Here is a 20341-nt window from a genome sequence, read left to right as displayed (position 1 = left end):
TAACCAGTTTAAAAGTTGTTGTCCCTTAGTGCCTTGTAATTCTAAACTCTTTCAATTATTAATTTATTTAACTCATTATAAATACTAAACAGAGTTTTGACTTTTAAGGTTTTCTTGGTGATAAACTGTTCAAATAATTGCATGATAATCAACCACTATTTGTAGGTGGGGGGGGGGAATAAAAATGCACACTTTTTACATAAAAATACATTTATTTTAGAAATTATATAATGCAATGCTGTTTATTTTTATTTTTTGATACAATTTATAAGAATAAGATTTTCAACTACCCCTGAATGCTTGAGGGACCCCGGACACTGCCCATCCGTAAAGTCGGTACTGATAACAGTATATAATAAAGTAGAACAATATATTCTAACAGTACATAATCCTTTGAGCAGAAATGTGAGAACATTATGGATTCTAGTAAGCAAAACCGTAAGAATATTCTAGTTAAAATAGCATTAAACGGAGAACATTAACAATAAACTTGATGAGTAAGCGTTTCTAAAATTCGAATCAAACACGAAGACAGAGAAAAAAACAGCTTCGAAGAGAAAGGACATTCCAGTCAAAGTGAACTTTGCCCTTCCAACATGGAAATCTGCTTTCATTGTTATTACCTGAGAGGTAGCAGGAAGTGGAACTTGCTCAGATCACTTTTTGGGACTTTTTCAACGTGTCTGGTAGATGAAAGGCAGGTGGTGCGCGTAGCAGATGTTTAGAATGTAAACACGCGAAAAGTGGGAACTTTGAATTGATTGGAAAACGTCTCTTTAAAAGTGCTAATTTGCAAAAAAATGGATTGTGCATTACTCTAGTTTTCCTCAAGGATTTATTTGCGTAATCACTAGGATAACGATTTCATAATTTTGAAGAAATCATTGAAAAACAAACCCAGAAACACGTGTTATTGAAAGTTTAGATCTCGTTGACTGAACAAGCTTGACTAATAACATCGAATTCATTTGGGCTGGAAAGATTAAGAATGCATTCTGAGATTTTACGATGAAGATTGTTTTAAATATGATAAGTATAATTTAAATTTAACTAGTGAAAACCTGAAAAAAAAGTTTCTGCGTTTTTTTAATTTTAATACTTGAAATTATTTTGATCTTAAAATAACTTTTGGTTTTGTCTTCTGAACTGTTTGGACTTTAAGATTTTGAAATTAAAGCTTTAGCGATGTTTGTTTCTCAACAATGCCTTTTTATAAATGTATAATAAATAATGGCTCTAAACAAGAAGATGAGAAATCTGAATTACGCTCAAAAACAGAAAATCTAGACGTTTATTTGTCTGCTAATAAGCGAATGGTTAATGCCATTCGCCATATACTACAACTTGCTAGAGTAGCGGACAATATTTTTAGTGGAATCAATGTAGAATGCAGACATTTGATCAAGAGGACTACTCATTTGACAACTAAAATACAAAACTGCCAAAACATTATTGACAAACTGGATGCCAAAACAGTTAAAATTCGTAAGTAAATATTTTTTCTATTTTGCTCGACCGAACTGATTGTGTTAAGTATTTTACATTATTTGAAAAATATTTTTTGCTATTTAGATTAAAAGATTTTAACTTAAATCGCTTATTTATTTATTTTTTTTTAAATTGTTGATAGAAGTTGAAACTATTGTCGATTTGAAAAATGCACCAACTAATAATTGCTAACTCAACTCGTGAATTTAACTACAATAAGTAGCTAGATTTTTTGCAACAATGCCGTTTGATAAATGTAAAATAAATAACGATGGCTTTAAGCATGAAGTTGAAGTTCTGAGCTGACACAAAAATTTAGTTATCTATTTCTTGCAAATAATGATAATTATTCCTCATTTATCACATAATTTGCTTGAGTTGCAGACGATATTTTCGGCGGAATTAACATGTGAAATGCAAACATTTGGTGAAGAGAACAATTGATTTAACAGCTAAAATGCTATGTCATTAAAATACGGATGACAAATTGGACACCAAAACTATTAGAATTCTTATGGTATTTTTTATCATGCCTGATTAAATTAACTAATAAATTATATATATATANTATAGGTATTAAATTGTTTAATGATTGAAATAAATGTTCTAACTATTAATTGCTAACTTCAATTATTTGATTGACCTCATATAATAAATATTTACATGTATAAAAATGTTTTATATTATATTTATTCAGAACGCAAAGTTATACCACCATTTAATTAATTATAAGAATTTCATCTTAGAAAAATGAACTAGATTCTGAATATTTTTAATGTTGCAGATTTTGTGTTCTTTTTAACTGAAAATTTAAATTCTAATTTTTATTATTTGAAGTGACGAGATTTGTTTAATTTATTTTCGCGAAATATTTCAAAAGTGACGTTGTACATGTTTTAGAAATTAATCTTTAAAATTATAATATAATTATAATTGTTTTCAAATTATTTTGAGCACTGAAGCAATTGCTGATAATATAATCAGGGTCGGCATGATAAAATTATTTTCAACTTAAATCATTTTCTTTTTAATTATTGATACACGCTGAAAATATTTTTAAGCTGCACAAATACTCTTATTTAATATAAGGTACTCAGAATAAATTTTATACAACAATGTACATTGCTTAAGTAAAAGTTAAACTTTGATATCTCTACCAAGTTAGTGGTGTACATAGAGAGAAGAAAGATTTAATACTGGAAAGTGGATTTTTATATCTTTCTGGAAAATATACTTAAATACTAATCGATCTTAATAACGTGGAACTCATCCATTTTTATTAAGACTCATCATCTTATTTTTTCAAACAACTAAATCAATACTTTTACTTTCTTTGTGGGAAAATTTTTAATTGATTGAGCATTAAACATTAGCTCTATTTATGATAGGATGTCGTTGACCATTCAGGCAATGGAGTGCGATTGTTCTTGTTATACAGTAGCACCAACTATGCCAAGAATTTGACTTCTGCCACACCCATACGCCACACCCCGTGATAGAGCAAACCCATTTATAAATTCAATCATCCACAAATCGTAATTTTGACTTAAACCATAGAAATATCAATTTCCAATCCAGTACCCCCGGAAGTGTAATTTGTTATGGGAACATGGAGGACTTTGTGACGCGACAGATTCAACTTGCACCAGTTACCATTTGCTACATGGGAAGTCTTCGACCGGCTGGAGTTGAACACCAGCGCTCTACTAACCAGGCTATCCCAGCCCTATTTATAGATTAGATTAGATTTGATATATAATTCTCTTTTAACAAAACATGCATACAATATAAGTTTTATCTAGCAAAAAGGAAGGGGAACATAAGACTGTTATTGGTTTTCAAAAGAGGGGGAAAAGAAACTAAATATACATTACATGAAAATGAAACTTATAAATTATATAATTTTTTTAGCTGTATGAAATTAATTTGCTGGTTAACAAATATCTATTTCATCTAATATCAATTATAACCATGAGGTTCTGTTTTTGTTTAATTACAACTGCTTATAAAACTTATTAAATATGTGATCTGTATATATAAAAGGCAAAATCTCCACTGACCACTCATTCTCCCACTTTACATAGAAAGCTAAAATTTGAATCATGCGTTCTTTATGATTTAAATATAAAAACTAAAAAAGTTTCAATTCAATATTTCGTAATTATAGGATTAGTGTTAAAAAACATGTTTTTACTAAGAAGTCTCAAGAACACTACATATTCATTAGCAGATAAAGAGAGAAACAAAGAAAATTTCATTTCGATAATTTGTAATTATCGGGGTAATTAAGGGGCAATTAGTCTAATAAAAGTCCTCTCTCACACGTCACGAATACTCCAATTTCCCATGAAGTTAGAACGCTCAAATGTTGAGCATTTGTTCAATATAAGATAAAAAGAGTTTTTCATTTCGATATTTTGTAGTCATTGGAATAATTACCTCAATTGAAAGTTATGTTAAATAAAAGCTTGTCACAAAGATAGGAATCTCAAATTTCGACCATCTCTTCATTATCTGATAAAGGGATTTTTCCTCTCGATATTTTCTAAATATTGGGGTAATTAGCCTAATTGGCATTAATGCTAAATAACTCGAAGATCGAAGTCTCAAATTTGGACCATGCGATAAATATGAAAGCTGAAAAGATTCATTTCTATATTTTATAATTAATGGGGGTATATTTTGCAATTGAAAGTTATGTTAATTAAAATTTGCCACTGAGATAAAAATCTCAATTTCTACTACGTGTTCACATAAAAAGAAGAACTAAAAAAATTTCGATATTTTGTAATTATGGGGGCAATTAACTTAATTTACAATAATGCTGAATAGAATTTTTACCAAGATAGAAATCTCAAACGTAGAACATGTATACCATAAATAGAAAAACTGAAAAGTTTCATTTCAATATTTTGTATTTATCGGGGAAATTGCAACAATTGCAAAATAAGTGTCTGCCACAAAGATAGAAGTCTTAAATTTCGATCACGTGTTTCTTAACAGAAAAGGGGAGAAACTAAAAAGGTTACATCCTGATATTTTGTAATTATTGGGGTAATTAGGGATAATCATCCGAATTTACAGTAATGCGAAATAAAATAACACTTTCCAGCCAAATTAGAAGCCTCAAAATTGTACCGTATGTTCCTTATCAAATTGCAAGGATAAATTTAAAAAGAAAAAGTTTTATTTCTGTAGATGTCAGTTCTTCACCCAATAGGTAGCAATACTAAATACCCCGTTATCTCCAATTACTACCAGGTGTTTGAAGCAGCATAGCCAATTCTAACTATTATGCTATTGAACCGCGAAGATCTGAGTTCGTGCATGGGGACGACTATGTAGAACCGTGAAGCGGTAAGTTTGTGTAGGCGAACTAAATGGCCACCGATTTGCTCTAATGCACCAAAATACTAATACCGCAATGCTGCCCCTTCCTCTCCCGATAGAACTCAACTGTTGAAGGGGTGGTCGGAAAAAAATTCTATATGTTCTTCTAATTCTTTTAATTTAATTTTCACAAAAATATTTTAGATTATTTATTTTGTCTGATAAAATTTGACCAATACAATTCTGCAATCAACAGTTTTTGATTGGTAGTTCAATAGTACACAGTTGCCTGTTTTTAAGATTTTGATAAACATCTTTGTTTTTATGCACTTAGACACAAAGGATCGTTTAGGGCAGTGTTTCCCTTAGTGCGTACCCCCAAGGGTACGGGAACAGTTTAGCGGGGGTACGCGTTCTTATGCAAATGCTCCAAAAATTTTATTTAAAAACAAAGCTAGCCGTGAAAATTTACGATTACGTATTTTTCTATTGGCTATTTTTTTTTTTTTTCAGAATTAACAGTTAATAATAAACGGTGTCAACAACCAGTTGTGATTTTTAACTTTTGTGTAATTTTTTTTATAGTAAAAAATACATTCATTTTTTTTATTAGTGGTACACAGCTTTACGAAAAATTTAGAAAGGGTAAAGAGAAGTCATAAGTTTGGGAAACACTGGCTTAAGATAATNGTTAATAGTAAGCGGTGTCAACAGCCAGTTGTGATTTAAAAAATACATTCATTTTTTTATTATTGGTACACAGCTGTACGAAAAATTCAGAAAGGTTAAACAGAAGTCATAAGTTTGGGAAACACTGGCTTAGGATAATCCAAATCAGTTTTCATCAATAAAAACTATAATAAAATTAAATTTTAGAAAAAATCTAAAAATTGAGATACGCGTAGTTTTAACACTAGAAAGACTGAAACTTAATATGACTGAAACTATATTGCCGAAAAGCAGTTAAAATGACTGGATTGTGAAAGAATAACTAATGTGTAAAGAAATTTGTTTGAAATTAATTTTTAAAATTTTTTTAATATTATTTACAGTTATATAACAAGTTATTAGTAAACATTAACAATAAAAAAAATTATATGTTGTACCAATAAAGTCACAAAATTCTAAGAAATTGCGTCATTATATACATCATTGTTTTTGTAATTGAAATTAAAAAGCAGTCAAAATGACTTCCTTCGGCAATCTAGTGTTAAATTACTTACTCAAAACCACAAATCGCGTCATTATATTGTTTTATAGTTTTGAGGAAAAAATTCATAGCGGTTCTAAAAATTACCAAGAGCTATTTCTCCTAATCTAAAAAAGTGACCCCATTACTTTCAACCTTTTTTTTTTAACGGTATTGTGCTGTCTAATAATACTATATCATCAAAAGTTTAAGTACAAAAATATATCGATAAAGCATAAATAAAAAATTTTATAATCCAAGATGGCGGTTGTAGAGGCTTCTTAAGCCACGAAGCGTTAAATTCATGCGGATGAAGGACAATGTAGTTCAGGAACCGCGTAGCGTATATAAAAGTAAGGAAGCAAAACTTGTTGCAATACTAATTTATTCCGATTCATTAGTTTTTTCTTTAAATAAAAGAACAATACTCGTAAAAGAAGCTTGAAAGCAGAATCAAATGCTATGTTCATTTTCTTAAATACGCATTTTAAGCTGTGTGTATTTCTGAAAACGCACATTTCGAACTGTGTCCAAATTTAAAAACTCAGTTGCGAAACGTTAAGATGGCGTTACAATTACATCTAATAGGAGGATAGTCAGGATATCGAATGATATTGGCTTCCGCCATTATGCATGTGACAAGCTGGTGGCTGAATAATAATTGTTTATCTTCTTTTGGATAAACTAGATCAAATTTCACAGCTGCGAAGACTGAATTTTAAGAAAACAGATAGTTTTTAATATTTTTTAAAAATATTTTATTCTAATAATTTTTCTTCCTCCTTTTTCATTAATCTTTATTATTCTCCATGTTTTCTCCATATATATATATATGTCTTCTCTATCTATCTACTAGCATGTGTAGATTTTACTTAGAGATTGAAAGATAGGATTAAATATGCATTGACAACTGAGGGACGAAAATATCAAACGATGATANTATATAAACTAAATTTATTAATTCTTGGGAACTTTTCAAATGAATAAAAAAAATCTTAGCCACTTTTGATGTGTTCTAAAAAATTTTGAATTAATTTTTAGTCTTTATTGTTTTGAACTTTTCTCGAGGTTTAAAATTCATTTTGTCAGTGCTTTGCTCTCAAAAGCTTGGAAAAATCTCGCAGACAAATCCCGATAGACTCATACATCACATGCAAAAAGAGAAACGTAGGTAATTACAATTGGTTCACTAAATAAGTCTAGGGGATTCTTCTGTTCTCATGGCTCTGTTTAAGGGAAAACTTAAATGTTAATTCATACATATTTGAATCCAAAAATAGAATAAGAAAGGCAATGTGAATAATAATATATATATGTATGTGTTAAAATAATTATATATTGAATATAATCCATAAATAGAGCTTGTATCTAACTCACAATCCTTTAAAACCTTTCCCAAAAAGAAAGTAATAATATTGATCTAATTATCTTAGAAAATGTGATGATGTGTCTTTAGTATCTTGGGAAATTGATCAGTCCCATGTTACTAACTTCTATTAATATTTAAATATATTGTCCAGAAAGATATAAAAACCCTCTTTCCAAGGTCAAATGTGCTCTTCTCTATCTATCCACCAGCATGTGTAGATTTTACTTAGAGATTGAAAGATAGGATTAAATATGCATTGACAACTGAGGGACGAAAATATCAAACGATGATATTTAAATACTCAATCTTAGTGTTGCGTGACAATTTTATGGAAAAAAAATCATTGTTGCAGGGTCAAAGATTCTGTTCTGACCCGGGGGGGGGGATACAACAGATGGTAAGCGTTCAGGGATCGAAACTTTGTTTAGTGTAACAGCTTTTAGTGTAATAGATCTAACATATGTTTCACTGAATGAATAAAATTCATCAAATCGTGATTCTGTGTATATGTGGAACAGAAAAATTATTAAACATTTTAATCAAAATTAATCATAAGAATTGCGGCAATATGAAGCGGTCTATGTTATATTTAAAAGGGTTGACAGCATAGTTTAAGAGTCAAAAACTAATAGAATTTTAATGGTTTATATTGTTGAAAAACATAAAGTTTATTCCACCGTTTCTGAAGGGGCTTACTGCAAATATTTTCCAGAATTGTCGGCATTGTCAGTTTAATAAATTCTGAGCAATATTATTGATATGCTGTTCCTATAGTATTCAATTTTTTTAGTCCATGCAATGATGTGCTTTAAAACACAACATAGCTAGAAAAAAAAAAGATCCTGTATTCTCTAATGTGATTGCAAAATAATAGTCCACTCTGATGTAATGAACCCGGGAACATTCGGCTGTTGAGAACATTTTAAGTGGTCCGAACTGCTATTTAACTAATGTTGTTTCATACGCTTATAGTAAACAGTTGAGCAATTGGCAGTACATTTACAGTGGACTCAAATTTCTTTTTTTTTTGTAGTTATTAAAGTAAATAATTTTTAGTGTATGCGATAGGTTTAAAAGTTTATGACTTTTAATTAAAAATGCACATCACAATGAAAAATATGCATTAATATGGAATGTTTAAAATGAGTCAAAACAAGCAAATAAAATAATTCAACTAACAGTATAAAAATATCTGATTGGTTAGATGCAATTTTGATTTGAAAAGAAAAAAAACTTAATTAAAATTTTGGCAAGAAGAGGTCTAAAATTATAAATTCAAATTAAACGTTAAAAATTTATTGAATATTATTTCAAAATAAAAGCGTATTCGAGCATGAAAGCAATTTTTTTTTCTGTCACGCTAACTGCTCTACAACAAATTGTAATGCATAATTATCAAAATAATTTTTATACTAGACCAATAATATGGTTATTTGTGTTTTGTAATCCTTAAAAATTTCGAATATACAATGAAGTAGAACTAAATATGTTGCTCACTATGGATTTTTTAAAGAAAAATTCGAAATATTCTTTCTTAAAACATGAAAAAAAATTCCCTCTTAGACCTTAGCTTTTAATTCAAAACATAGCTCACATTATGCTAAATCTACTTGCAAAGATTCAAAGAATTCTATATTAAACTTTATTTTGTAATGTGCGTTAGCGTAAGAATATTCTCAAAATCACCGTTTTCCTGAAAATATATTGTAAGTATGTAATTGCTGAAAAGCGACTGTCAGCATGCGAAAAAAATAACTATAACTTCATTTCTAATGATCAGAAAACAAATATTTAGAAGGCTAATGCATTGTGAGCCAGAAGACCATGATTTTTGGCCAAAAGTCAAAAATTAAATTTTCAACTAAAATATGTGTAGGCAGTTTTAATATAGCCCAAATTAAGCATTCATAATCATTCCAAACATTATAATGACCGACGAGAGTGCAATGTAATGAAAAATATGTTGAAACTAATTTTTTTAAATTTTTAATATATTAGGAATTTCACCTTACTGTTGCATTTTAATCAGAGTAATTAGACTGAAATTATAGTACAATTTTTCAATTTGTTGGATTAGTTAATACTCTTGACAAACTTACAGTTTATATCTTACCATTTGACATTTTACAATGTTTGAATGAATTTCGAAACTTAGTTCCAAAAAGCTCCACGAGGTAATTAGCTAAACTTTTTTTTGTTGTCTCACCAAAATACTAANAAACCTGCCCCATTTTGCTCGTATTGCAAAGGTGGACTAAATATACCGAAAAACAAAAATTATGTTTTTTTTTCATGTTTTTGCGTTATTTTGTAATTAATTCGCGTTATTTTGTAATATTACTTCGGAAATATAATTTGCTTTTCATTTTTAATATAAAATTACGAAAATTATTATATTTTCATTGCTATGTTTAATTATTTAAGCGTACTATATTATTTTTTTTATTTTTGCTCGCCATTTCTTTGGGGGAGGGGGGTATTTTTAGTGTATTTCAAAATTTCAACTTTGAATTCAATTTACCTGCACATAAAACCCCCCAAATTTTGAAACAAATTTGATCGAAATACTAATTTTGGCCACGAAACCTTGAATGCTGGCCCACTGTGTAATGGAAAAATTCAAACATGGACAATTAAGAGACAAAAAATCGAAATTTTCGTCGAAATTGTAGATTTTCACCCAGTTGGATACCTTATAGAGAATAAATTGAAAATGGGAAAGCTTCTTAAAAATAATATCGATTTTTGAGGAGTTTATAACACGCAAAACTCTGTCACAGTTTGAGGAATATCAATCATTTTCTAATACAATTTATTAAAATTATCATTTAAATAATATTAAAAATAATAATTAAAAAAATATTCTACAGAGGAGCTATAAGGCAGGAAAAAAATTTAATGACAAAAATATTTCACATCCATTGATGGCGTAAAATTTAAGGAAAAGTCAGTAACTCTAGATTAAACCATGAAATTGCTGAAAAAATGTTTACAAAAAATTTAAATACAAACAACAAGTTGTTGTAGGATTACTCCCATTGATAAAGTGCCATAATTTGTTTTCATTTTGATATTTTGAAGAAGAAAAAAAAATCAGCATTTGAAACTTCATGGCTTCAGGTTTACCTCAACTTTTTTACATTTTAAATGACTTTTATATCCGTAGTTGAACAGCTGACCCAATTTTTTTAAGTTTACGACTACTAATGTTCAACTCCGTAGCCTTGTAATTTTGAACCTAATCCAGAAGACAAGGAAACTCTTGTATCAAGTATTAGGAGAAATTTGCCTTTGGGGAGGATTTATGGATGGAACCAACTCGCATTTGCGTTACATGGAGAGGAAAACCTCCCATAGTTAGCCTCACGGCAAGGGGACTCTAACCCGTGATCCGTCGATTGCTGAGGATATTTTACGTCAGCACTATGGTCGGTGCAGTATAGATGCGGATTTCGTATCGACCATCCGTTCATATCGACCGATTCGAACCCGGTTCACCTCATTGGAAGGCGAACCCTTAATCCCTTGAGATATCACGGCTCATTTTAAATTATTTGTTTTTTCCTTCTTTCACGGGATGGACAGGTGACCGAGTGGTTAGAGTGCCTGTTTGCGAAGCTAATGGTTACTGGTTCGAATCCCGCTCAGGGCATGGATATTTCTCTCCGTTGAGTGATTTGTGAGTGTGGCCCATCCTATGAACGGGCATCCGTAACAGTGTGGTGTGGGTAATGTTGCTCGCTCCTCCGTGACTCAGGTTCACAGGTGATAACCGAGTAACGTTATCGAACAACACTTCCGCTATCTTCCAAGGCAAAGAACAAGAGTTTATTAATTGCCGTTAACACGTTGAGCACCACGACAGCCAACGGTGGCTGACACTGAAATTACATTTAGGCTGCGTCTGCCACCGCTTGCTGACAAAGACCTTTAACATAGGCCGCGAAAAGCAGTTGGCTGACAGCGTATAACATGATATAAAACTATAAAATTTACACTCTTTTATGGAATTGCTGAAAATTTAATTCTAAATTTGGTTAAAGTAGTTATTTTATCGATTAAGAGTTCTGTTATAGAGTGGAGGTGCCATACATATACAGAGATGCCAACTTGTTCCGGACAGCAAATATATATTTTAAAGTTTATCAATTGTGATTCTTGGTTTAATAAATTCAATTTAGTAGATTTTTATCCACCACTATTTCTACATAATTCGTAAGCAATTCACCACTTTTGTCAGATATGTCATGATAAACCTTCCAAAAAATAGGAAAATTCGTCTAATATTTTCAAATTTAGTTTGTAGTTATTTACCGTGGCCAGATGGGCAAGCCATGTAAAATTAGTGAGGCGTTCAACGAATGTAATCTTAATCAAAGAGTCTCAAGTAAATAACATTTATAAAGAATCATTTTTTCAAATTATTTCTTTTGAAACTTCTTCTTTTTAAAAAATAAGATTTATTACATTTATTCTAGAACTATATTAATAGTTTTAGAATTATACCATCTTTTTTAGCTCTTCTTATTGTAATTTTCTTAAAAGATGTGACATAAAACAGGCTCTAACGACTTTAGAACAACGTTAACAGTTAAAAGGTATTAGAATTAGCAATTATTTACTAGAATTTTAGCAGCATGCTTATTGTAGGATTTGTCGCTTTCATTGTTACTTTTTTTTTAGAAACCAATTTTAATAGTATGAGTGTTCTAAGTAGTTCGATCAACCTATGCAAAAAAAAAATTTCAACCAACAATACTGTTCTGCATGAAAAACCACGATTTTTATGTGAAACTACCCCCTGCACCTGAATAGGAGGCCCATTTTATACCCATTACTCACCATTTTCTGGTTAAACTTCCCCCCATATTTATCACTTTTCCATACTTTTTACCTTGGCGAACAAACAATTGGCAACAATTTTTACCTTTATGGCCATCAGGGGCTCGTGAAATACGGTCGCCATTGGCGATTCATAAATTTACGGTGGCAACTATATTTTTAGTTTTTCAATCACTATCTGACATCTACTTTTATTTTATTATTTATATTTTGAAAAAAAATCAGCCGGAGAATTAGTTTGAACGATATTTTTTTTCCCGTTCTTGTCCGTATTTTTAACATTCATCGGAGAAAAGAAATATATTTTTCATTATCTTTGTACTTTCGCGTATTCCTCAAATTTCCGATTTTGTGTTTTGTAATAATGTTGTAAAAATAGGTATTCCAAAGTCCTAAAAAGAAATTAAAAAATATCTATAGCAATAACTGTGAATTGAATTCCATATGGACTCACGGTGCGATCGGTGCAAAATCGAACTACGATCGGTGCAAATGGCAAAGATGCTTTCGATCAACAATTCGAGTTTTTAAATCTGGAAATAGGTTTGATATTGAAGTAATTCAAATTATTTCATCATTGGCTGTGCTCGAAAACTGATTTACTTCCTTATGTTTTGAAAAGGAAATTATTGACTTGATTGTTCGTTGCTCTATCGATTTATGAGTTATTCTGTTGTCACAGATTGCGTATTAAAATTTATAGGTAAAGTCTGCATTGATGGTTTCAGTTTAGACTTTATGTTTTTTAAATGACATTTATTTATTTTCCGATTACTTTGAGTCTCACTGTGGACTGATCATAAGATATAGTTCCCAGTAGATCACCAAGTTAAGCATCACTGGCTAACGTCAGTGAGTGGGTTGGTTAAACCGGAAAATAACCACTCTGCACATAGCAGCAAATCTATAAAAAATAAATAAATAAATAAGTAAAAAGTGGCGACTTAAATTTAGTAAACAACGAGTCATTTTTTCCATCGTTTTTTTTTTCTTCTTTTTTCTTTTTTCTTTTTTTTCTTCTTTTTTTTCTGAAAGTTAAGTAAAGAGTTTACTAAAGAGTTAGTACGTATCGTTTTGAGTCCCTGCTTGAGTCCGAAAAGCTCGTTTTTTATACATTATCTAGCCAAAGTATCCAGACACCCATTGGTACGGACTTAGTGTTCTGAGGCACATATTAATAATGAAGTTGGTCCCTCTTTTGCATCGATGACAGCCTGCACTTGTCTGGGAAGACTTATCACCAGTCTTCGATAGGAATTTACTTCTAGCCTTCCATCACAGCTGAAGTGATTGCTTGAAGTGACGTAATCTGCGTTCTCATTCGTCCCAAAGGTTTTCTATGGGATTTAGATCGGGCTCTGAGAAGGCCAGTTTAGTTTTTGAACACCCATTTCGTCAAACCACGTCTGCGCAAACATCGATGTATGAATGGAGCAGTTATTCTGATGGAAGAGAAATGAGCTGAAATATTACCATAAAGTTGAGAGTGCAGCATTGTCAAGAATGTCCACATACATCTCAGAGTTGATATTTCTAACCACAGGAACTAAAGGGTCAAACACCTCCCCAGATTATTATGCTTCCCCCACCATAACAACCTGCTGTCCGGATATTTTTGGCCAAACATCGTGAGATACCGTGAAAAGACAATCACGTGATGTGGTCATGGACTTGTTGAAGATGAATCGCAAGACGTTGAAAAAGTTTTTTTGCCCTTATCTTAAATGAAATTATTCATACTGACTATTAAATAAGTTCTCCGTTCATCCTCATTTTAATATGTCCAGATGTTTAAACCGATTATTTCCATTAACCCCATTTAAAAGTGTCGCAGATTATTAAATCGTTTTCCATTCACCCGATTTTAAAATGCCCTGATGATTATTAAATACGTACTCCATTTACCTAGTTTTAAAATTTCTTCATATTTAAGGATAATTCACCTTTTTAATTGAATTTTCATCGGACCCTTCGCGAATTCATTCAGTTGATAAAAAAAAAAAGGTATTAAGTATGAAATTTTTTTTTAATTTTCTGAAGTAGTTAGAATTGCCTATGCCAGATAGGAAAAAATTCATAAATGATTGGAGATAAAAAAAAAAAAATTTCTAGAAAGAGTCCGTTTATATCCAGTCTTTTTTTTTCCTTTTTTCCTCTTTTTTGGACACTTTCCAAACTGTCTTTCATCACGCCTTTCTTCGACTATACGATTTAGGTAAGGCGCGAGAGTTGTCGAAAAGAATAATTTAGTGAAAAGTAGATATTGCTATAGTTTTGGCATTAATATAGTAAAAAGAACCAATTGATCATATTTTTTTCTGTTCCTCTATTAGAAATAGCGTGCTCTTATCAGCCGTTGTTGAAAATTTGATGAAGGTAAGGTAATAGTGACCCTATAGTTATTTTTGCGGATTCACGCCAGTTTTACTACAATCGCGTGATCTAAAATTAAGACATCTAGGTGGGGTCAGTTAATATAATGCCTCTCTTCTAGTTATAAAGAAAAAAATCCATTCATCCATAGTTTATAATTCAGTCAGGCAGAAATATTTCTTTGAATTGATTAGATCAAATTATTCTGAGAAAGAAAATTAAATCAGTTCATTTGAATTTTCTTCTTTCCAGAATTCCTAAAAAATATCTGTGCACGTATTAGTAAAACTATCTATGTTATTGTGAAAAACGTTGTTTTTTTTTGAGGTGAGAGCATTTCCGGAAAATATTTTCTAACACCCAATGCGTGTATAAAATAGATTTTTAAAAAGAATTTCCATTCCAGGTATTTTTTGACCCTGCCACAAAAATGAGTCTGTATATGAAAAATACCTGCATGAACAAAGAAGTAGTATAGTGTGCAAAATAAATAAATACGTAAAAAACATTACTTGTTCTGATGATCGAATTTTCACAATCTTATTCCACCTTTGCTCAGGTGATCGCTTCCCAATGCGGTGGCTCGAGTTCGGAAGGTGGGTGAGGGGCCCTGCTCCCTCCAAGAATTAAAGAGTTCTCATTTTCAACCATTGGAAAACATATTTAAAAATATATTATAATTATTTTGTGCGTGCGTAGTGGAAGTTCGCAGCAATTTTTTTTAAACTACTTATTTATTTTTATAAAAGAGTTCTAGCTGACTTCATTTCAAAAAATTAAAATGTCCCTAAAATTTTTTAAATATTAAGAGCTTATTGGAAAAGTATCTTGAATAGTTATTGATTTGTAATGTAATTTTTGCAAAGCGTTGTTAAGAATATAAATTATGAAATGATGTGAGAAAGTCCCTTTATGAGACCATATTTTCCAGATTTCGACTCCCATAGGAACGGAGGTAAGGGAGTTAAAACACATGGGAATTTCGTCATTTTTTGTTTATTATTGATGATTTTTCTCAGCAACAATTCCTTTTCTCAATTCAACGTTTTTTTTTTAAATATTTTAAAATTGCAAAATAATAAAATACTAAGAATTCCTTTTATAGTTTGTCCATCGAAAAAACTGCCCTCGTCACGAAGTCTAAAGCCGTCTGCTGCTATGGAAACAAGAAATAGCGCATTTCAAAGAAGGGAGCTTTTTTTTCCCTCTGATACCCTTTCTCTCGCCGACACGAGTCAAAACCTGTCTAACTTGAAATAGTTAAACTTCGTAACCATAGTCACCGCCACTACTCCAGACGAATGACTAGAGGAGTTTTTCACATAGACAAACTATACATTTCAATACGAGCGAACCTCTCGTTATCTTTTTAACAAAAATAAAAATGATTGCCACTGCTTTTCTGTTACTCTTCATTATTTTATTTTATAACCGTCGATGAACCGCCGATCCAATTTTTTGGGTTTAGGACTACTAATGTTCAACTCCATAGCCTTGCAATTTCGAACCCAATCCAGAATGGAGACAATGGAACTCCTGGATCACGTATTGGGACAAATTTGAAATCGTGGAGTACTCTTTGATGGAACTCACCCGCATTTGCGTCATGGAAAGGAAAACCACGCAACCATCCACGGTTAGCCTGACAGCAAGAGTATCTAACCCATGATCCGTCAATCACTGAGGATATTTTACGCCAGCCCTGTGGTCTGTGCAAGCCGGATGCGGAATTCGCATTGACCAGCCATTGCTGGGATTCGAACCCGGTTCACCTCATTGGAAGGCGAATGCCCTATCTCCTGAGCCATCACCGTACTGTTACTCATCCTTAAAAAAAAAGGCTATTTTTTTCCCTAACTAAATTTTTACGCTTTTACCACCCACGGAATCACTCGCTTCACTTTACTTATGAAAAAATGTTCTTAGCTTGCTTCTTTCAATTGCCTCGGGATTTTTTGTTCCTCTATCCGTCACAGTCATAAATTGCCTCAAACAAAGAACTACCTCCAATTTCTAGGACTGCAAATATATTAACCTTATAGGGGACGTAGACTGCGCTGACATGTTTTTTTTTTCTTTTTTTCGGTCTGGTCATTCTGTTTAGAATTTTCTTACTATGTAAGTCATTATAAAAACACTTCTTATTATTTTACTTTATTTTTATTAATTTATTTTTTTTTGTTAATATAACAATTTATATTTGTAATTCAGAATTTCAATAGTGTAAAAGCTCTTGAAAATATTTCTTTTATATGATTATTAAGAGCTTTTGCTAAAAATACTCGTCTTAATTTTTTTGCAATAGCTTTTATTAACATTTTATCCTTCATTAAATCTTACTCTTAATCGAATATTAAGAATACTTCAAAATAAATTCATTTCTTTAGAGGTAAGAAAATATTTGTATTAAATCAATCTATGCATTGATATATCTGTAATATTTCTATTTATAAAATTTATTGGTAAAAAAGATTTAATTTTTCTGATTTTTGCTTTTAGATTATATAAATACAAAGTTAGAATTTAAATTTTTAAAAGTGTTCATCAAATAATTTAATCAATTTTGTTACAATGCAAAAATATCACATTTAATCAAATAATAAAGCATAAACTAAATTTCATTAATAAATAACTAAGAATGTGTTATCTATTGTAGCATATATAAGTAGCTTAAAATCAAACTATTATTTGACAGACTTATTTTATTTTATAACCGTCGTTGAACAGCCGACCCAATTTCATGGGTTTACGACTACTTACGTTCAACTCCGTAGCCTTGTAATTTTGAACCAATCCAGAAGACAAGGAAACTCTGGATCAGTACCCCCAGAGGTATTGATTTGTTGTGGGAACATGGAGGACTTTGAGACTCGACAGATTTAACGTGCATCAGTCGCCATTTACTACACGGGGAATCTTCGGCCGGCGAGGATCGAACCCACGACCTCTTGGATATGGGCCCAGCGCCCTACCGACCAGGCTATCCCGGCCCTTGTCAGACTTATTAATAAAAATGTTTAAGGCGTCCTGAGAGACTTCTTTTTGATTACTGTTATATTTACAACGAATTTATTTATGATAAACTTTCGCTGCCTGCCGAAATGATCGCTCTGAATTGATACAATTAAAAAAACTCATCACACCATTTTAAAATATCAAAACACTGAATGAAATTGCAAAAAACTATTAAGCGTACTTTTAAAAATGAATAGAATAATCAAGTATTTGCTTCTCTCTTTATTTTATTTCATATGAGTTTACAACAGGGCTGAAAATGCATTTATTCTCTTTCATTTAGAAAGATTTCTTTTTAATAAATATATGCTAACAACAATTTAGATAAATAAAGAATTTTTATACTAGAAATATTATCTAACATGAAAAATTCGCATAAACTTGTATCTTGTACTTTAAACATTTAAGATGAAGATAAAATGACGAAGAAAAAATTCTAATACAAAAGTTCATTAAATAATATCAGTTAAAGAAGAAATTTTAATCTGTAATAAAAAGAAAAATCATTAACGAAACAAATTTATTGTTTATATATTTATAAGTTTGCAGAAATTTCTTTCTGAAATAAACGAAAAAATTTGTATTAAGCGTTTGCTTGTGCTATTTTTTCATTTGCAGCGATTAGCTGCTTTTCTTTATAAATCTTTACATAGGTTGTTTATATCTGTAACTGTGAATGACCGAAATCTGAAGAATGTCAACTGTCGCTTTGGTGAATGTCCAAAGTATTTGTTATGTCCTATTTAATATTAATACATAGGTATATATTTTAATATGTATTCGATATTTAATTGGCCGTAGATATTTTAGTACCTGACTAGAACAGATTAAGAAAAACGTCAATGTTCGGAATACCGAGCATTGGCACTTGACCTTAAAAAAAAACTGTGTAGGGAATATCGGGCAAGTGTAATTAAAAATTAATATCAAATCATATCTTGCAATTTCGGAAATTTATTAAAGCCACTATGTGATTGTTGGAATTCATTGGTTAAAGTTACATAAGGGTATGAAAGTGAGGGCCTACTAGGGGTGTGACTGCTCTTTATCACATTCTAACCCCCGCTTTTCTCACCTCACCCATTGCCAAGGGTGCCGGCAGCGGGGGGCAAGAGGATGCAATTGCCTCGCCCCCTGACTTTTTTAAAAAGAAAAAAAACAATTAAAGAGACGCAGAAAAGCAATTTTGTTATAAAAATTTTTTATTATAGATATATTCAAAAACAAACAATTAAGTAATTATTGATACACAACAATTAAAAAATTGTTTAATCAAACAAGAATTGTGATCGTCTTGTTTGCTGTCTAAATTTGTTTACAACTTTTTCAATGAATTCTGAGTCATCTTTAATTCTTTTCTTATGCACACTGAGCATGCACAAACTTGGCAGATATCTAAGCCATATTTTTAAATTTCATTTAATAAAATATAAATAATATTATATTTTCCATTAGTTATTTAGTTTAACAACGGTGTATAACACAAACTGACTTCTCACAACTATAAAATTTCATCAACACAATAGATATCAATATTAAGCGTGCACAAACACGTTAATATACGAAACTACTGTTTGTAGTTATTCGTGTTTAAAGTCAGTAGCTATGCCAGCGCCATCAATACAGTTTATCGTGGCAAAATTTGCAAGTACAAGAAATTCGTACTTTTTTTTAAATATCTTGTTAACAATGAAAAAATGTATGTTAAAAAAAAAATTAACAGATGGAAGTATATGTAATAACGAAACAAAATGCAATAACAGAATATTTTAAATTTTTTTTTTTTTTGGGGGGGGGGGGCTAGTTTGTTAGAGGGTTGCACCCCCTTTTATATTGTTCTGCCGGCGCCCTTGCCCATTGCTCTTCTTTTTTTTTTACTATTCACCACTTATCACTTTCGCATGTATTGCAAAAACACAATCTCGATATTTTTTATTTTAAATGACATTATAAATTCGTATAACAATTAAAATTTAGATATATTAAGAAAATAATTTTTTTTTCTATTATGCTAAGACTAAAGTTGTAGTATTATCAAATCGCGTGATTTTAAAAGCACATCAGATGCCGTGATCGGAATGATTTCAGAAGCACGGAGCTTCTGGCTTAAAATACATTTTCGAGAAAATGAATAATTGCTATACATATGTACTGCAAATATCCCTTCCTTAACCAGTTTTCTTAATGGATACTTAACTTGTCTAAATGACCAATGTACGTTCGTAATCAAAATCTGAATTAAGATAATTATTATTTTTTCATTAAAAATTCAGATTATGGATGTAAGGTCAAGGAGGGGGAGGGGCTTAAGAGGGTATGTTACACAAGTCAACATCCTTTCAGATTTTTTCTGATATTTTTAATGTCATTTCTTTTTTTTTTACTTGTTTAAAAAATTAAGCTTATTTATATATAATTCAACAAAATAAAAATAAAAATTATTAGTAAAGAAACGAGAGAGATTTATTTATATTTCGGAAAAATAATATCATGTAATGAAAAATAATGTCATGTAGTATCATGTATCTTAAAAAAATCATTAAATATCTTTTTTCATGCAACCATATAAATGATATAGAATTAAAAAAAAACTTCATTATGATGGTAGTCAGTAGCTGTTCAGTGTATATTGATAAAACAATATAGACTTTTTTGTTTTTACTATAGTCGTCAAATTTTTTCTTCTCACTAAAAGTTTTATATATATATATATATATATATATATATATAATTCA

At 30.7% G+C, this 20341-nt stretch overlaps 1 protein-coding gene across 1 annotated transcript in view; it reads left to right on the top strand.

Annotated features, from left to right (window-relative positions):
• Window positions 1-337: 337 nt before the first annotated feature.
• LOC107441411 (serine-rich adhesin for platelets) overlaps window positions 338-20341 on the top strand; it is a 65069-nt gene continuing 45065 nt past the window's right edge. The window contains exon 1 of the mRNA XM_016054659.4: window positions 338-1485. Coding sequence (XP_015910145.1) covers window positions 1203-1485 — 283 coding nt within the window. The 5' untranslated portion in view covers window positions 338-1202. The remainder of the gene's footprint in view (window positions 1486-20341) is intronic.

The sequence above is a fragment of the Parasteatoda tepidariorum genome, chromosome X2 (genome assembly GCF_043381705.1).
Source record: "Parasteatoda tepidariorum isolate YZ-2023 chromosome X2, CAS_Ptep_4.0, whole genome shotgun sequence".
Lineage (NCBI taxonomy): Eukaryota > Metazoa > Arthropoda > Arachnida > Araneae > Theridiidae > Parasteatoda > Parasteatoda tepidariorum.
This window is presented reverse-complemented; position numbering and strand designations above follow the sequence as displayed.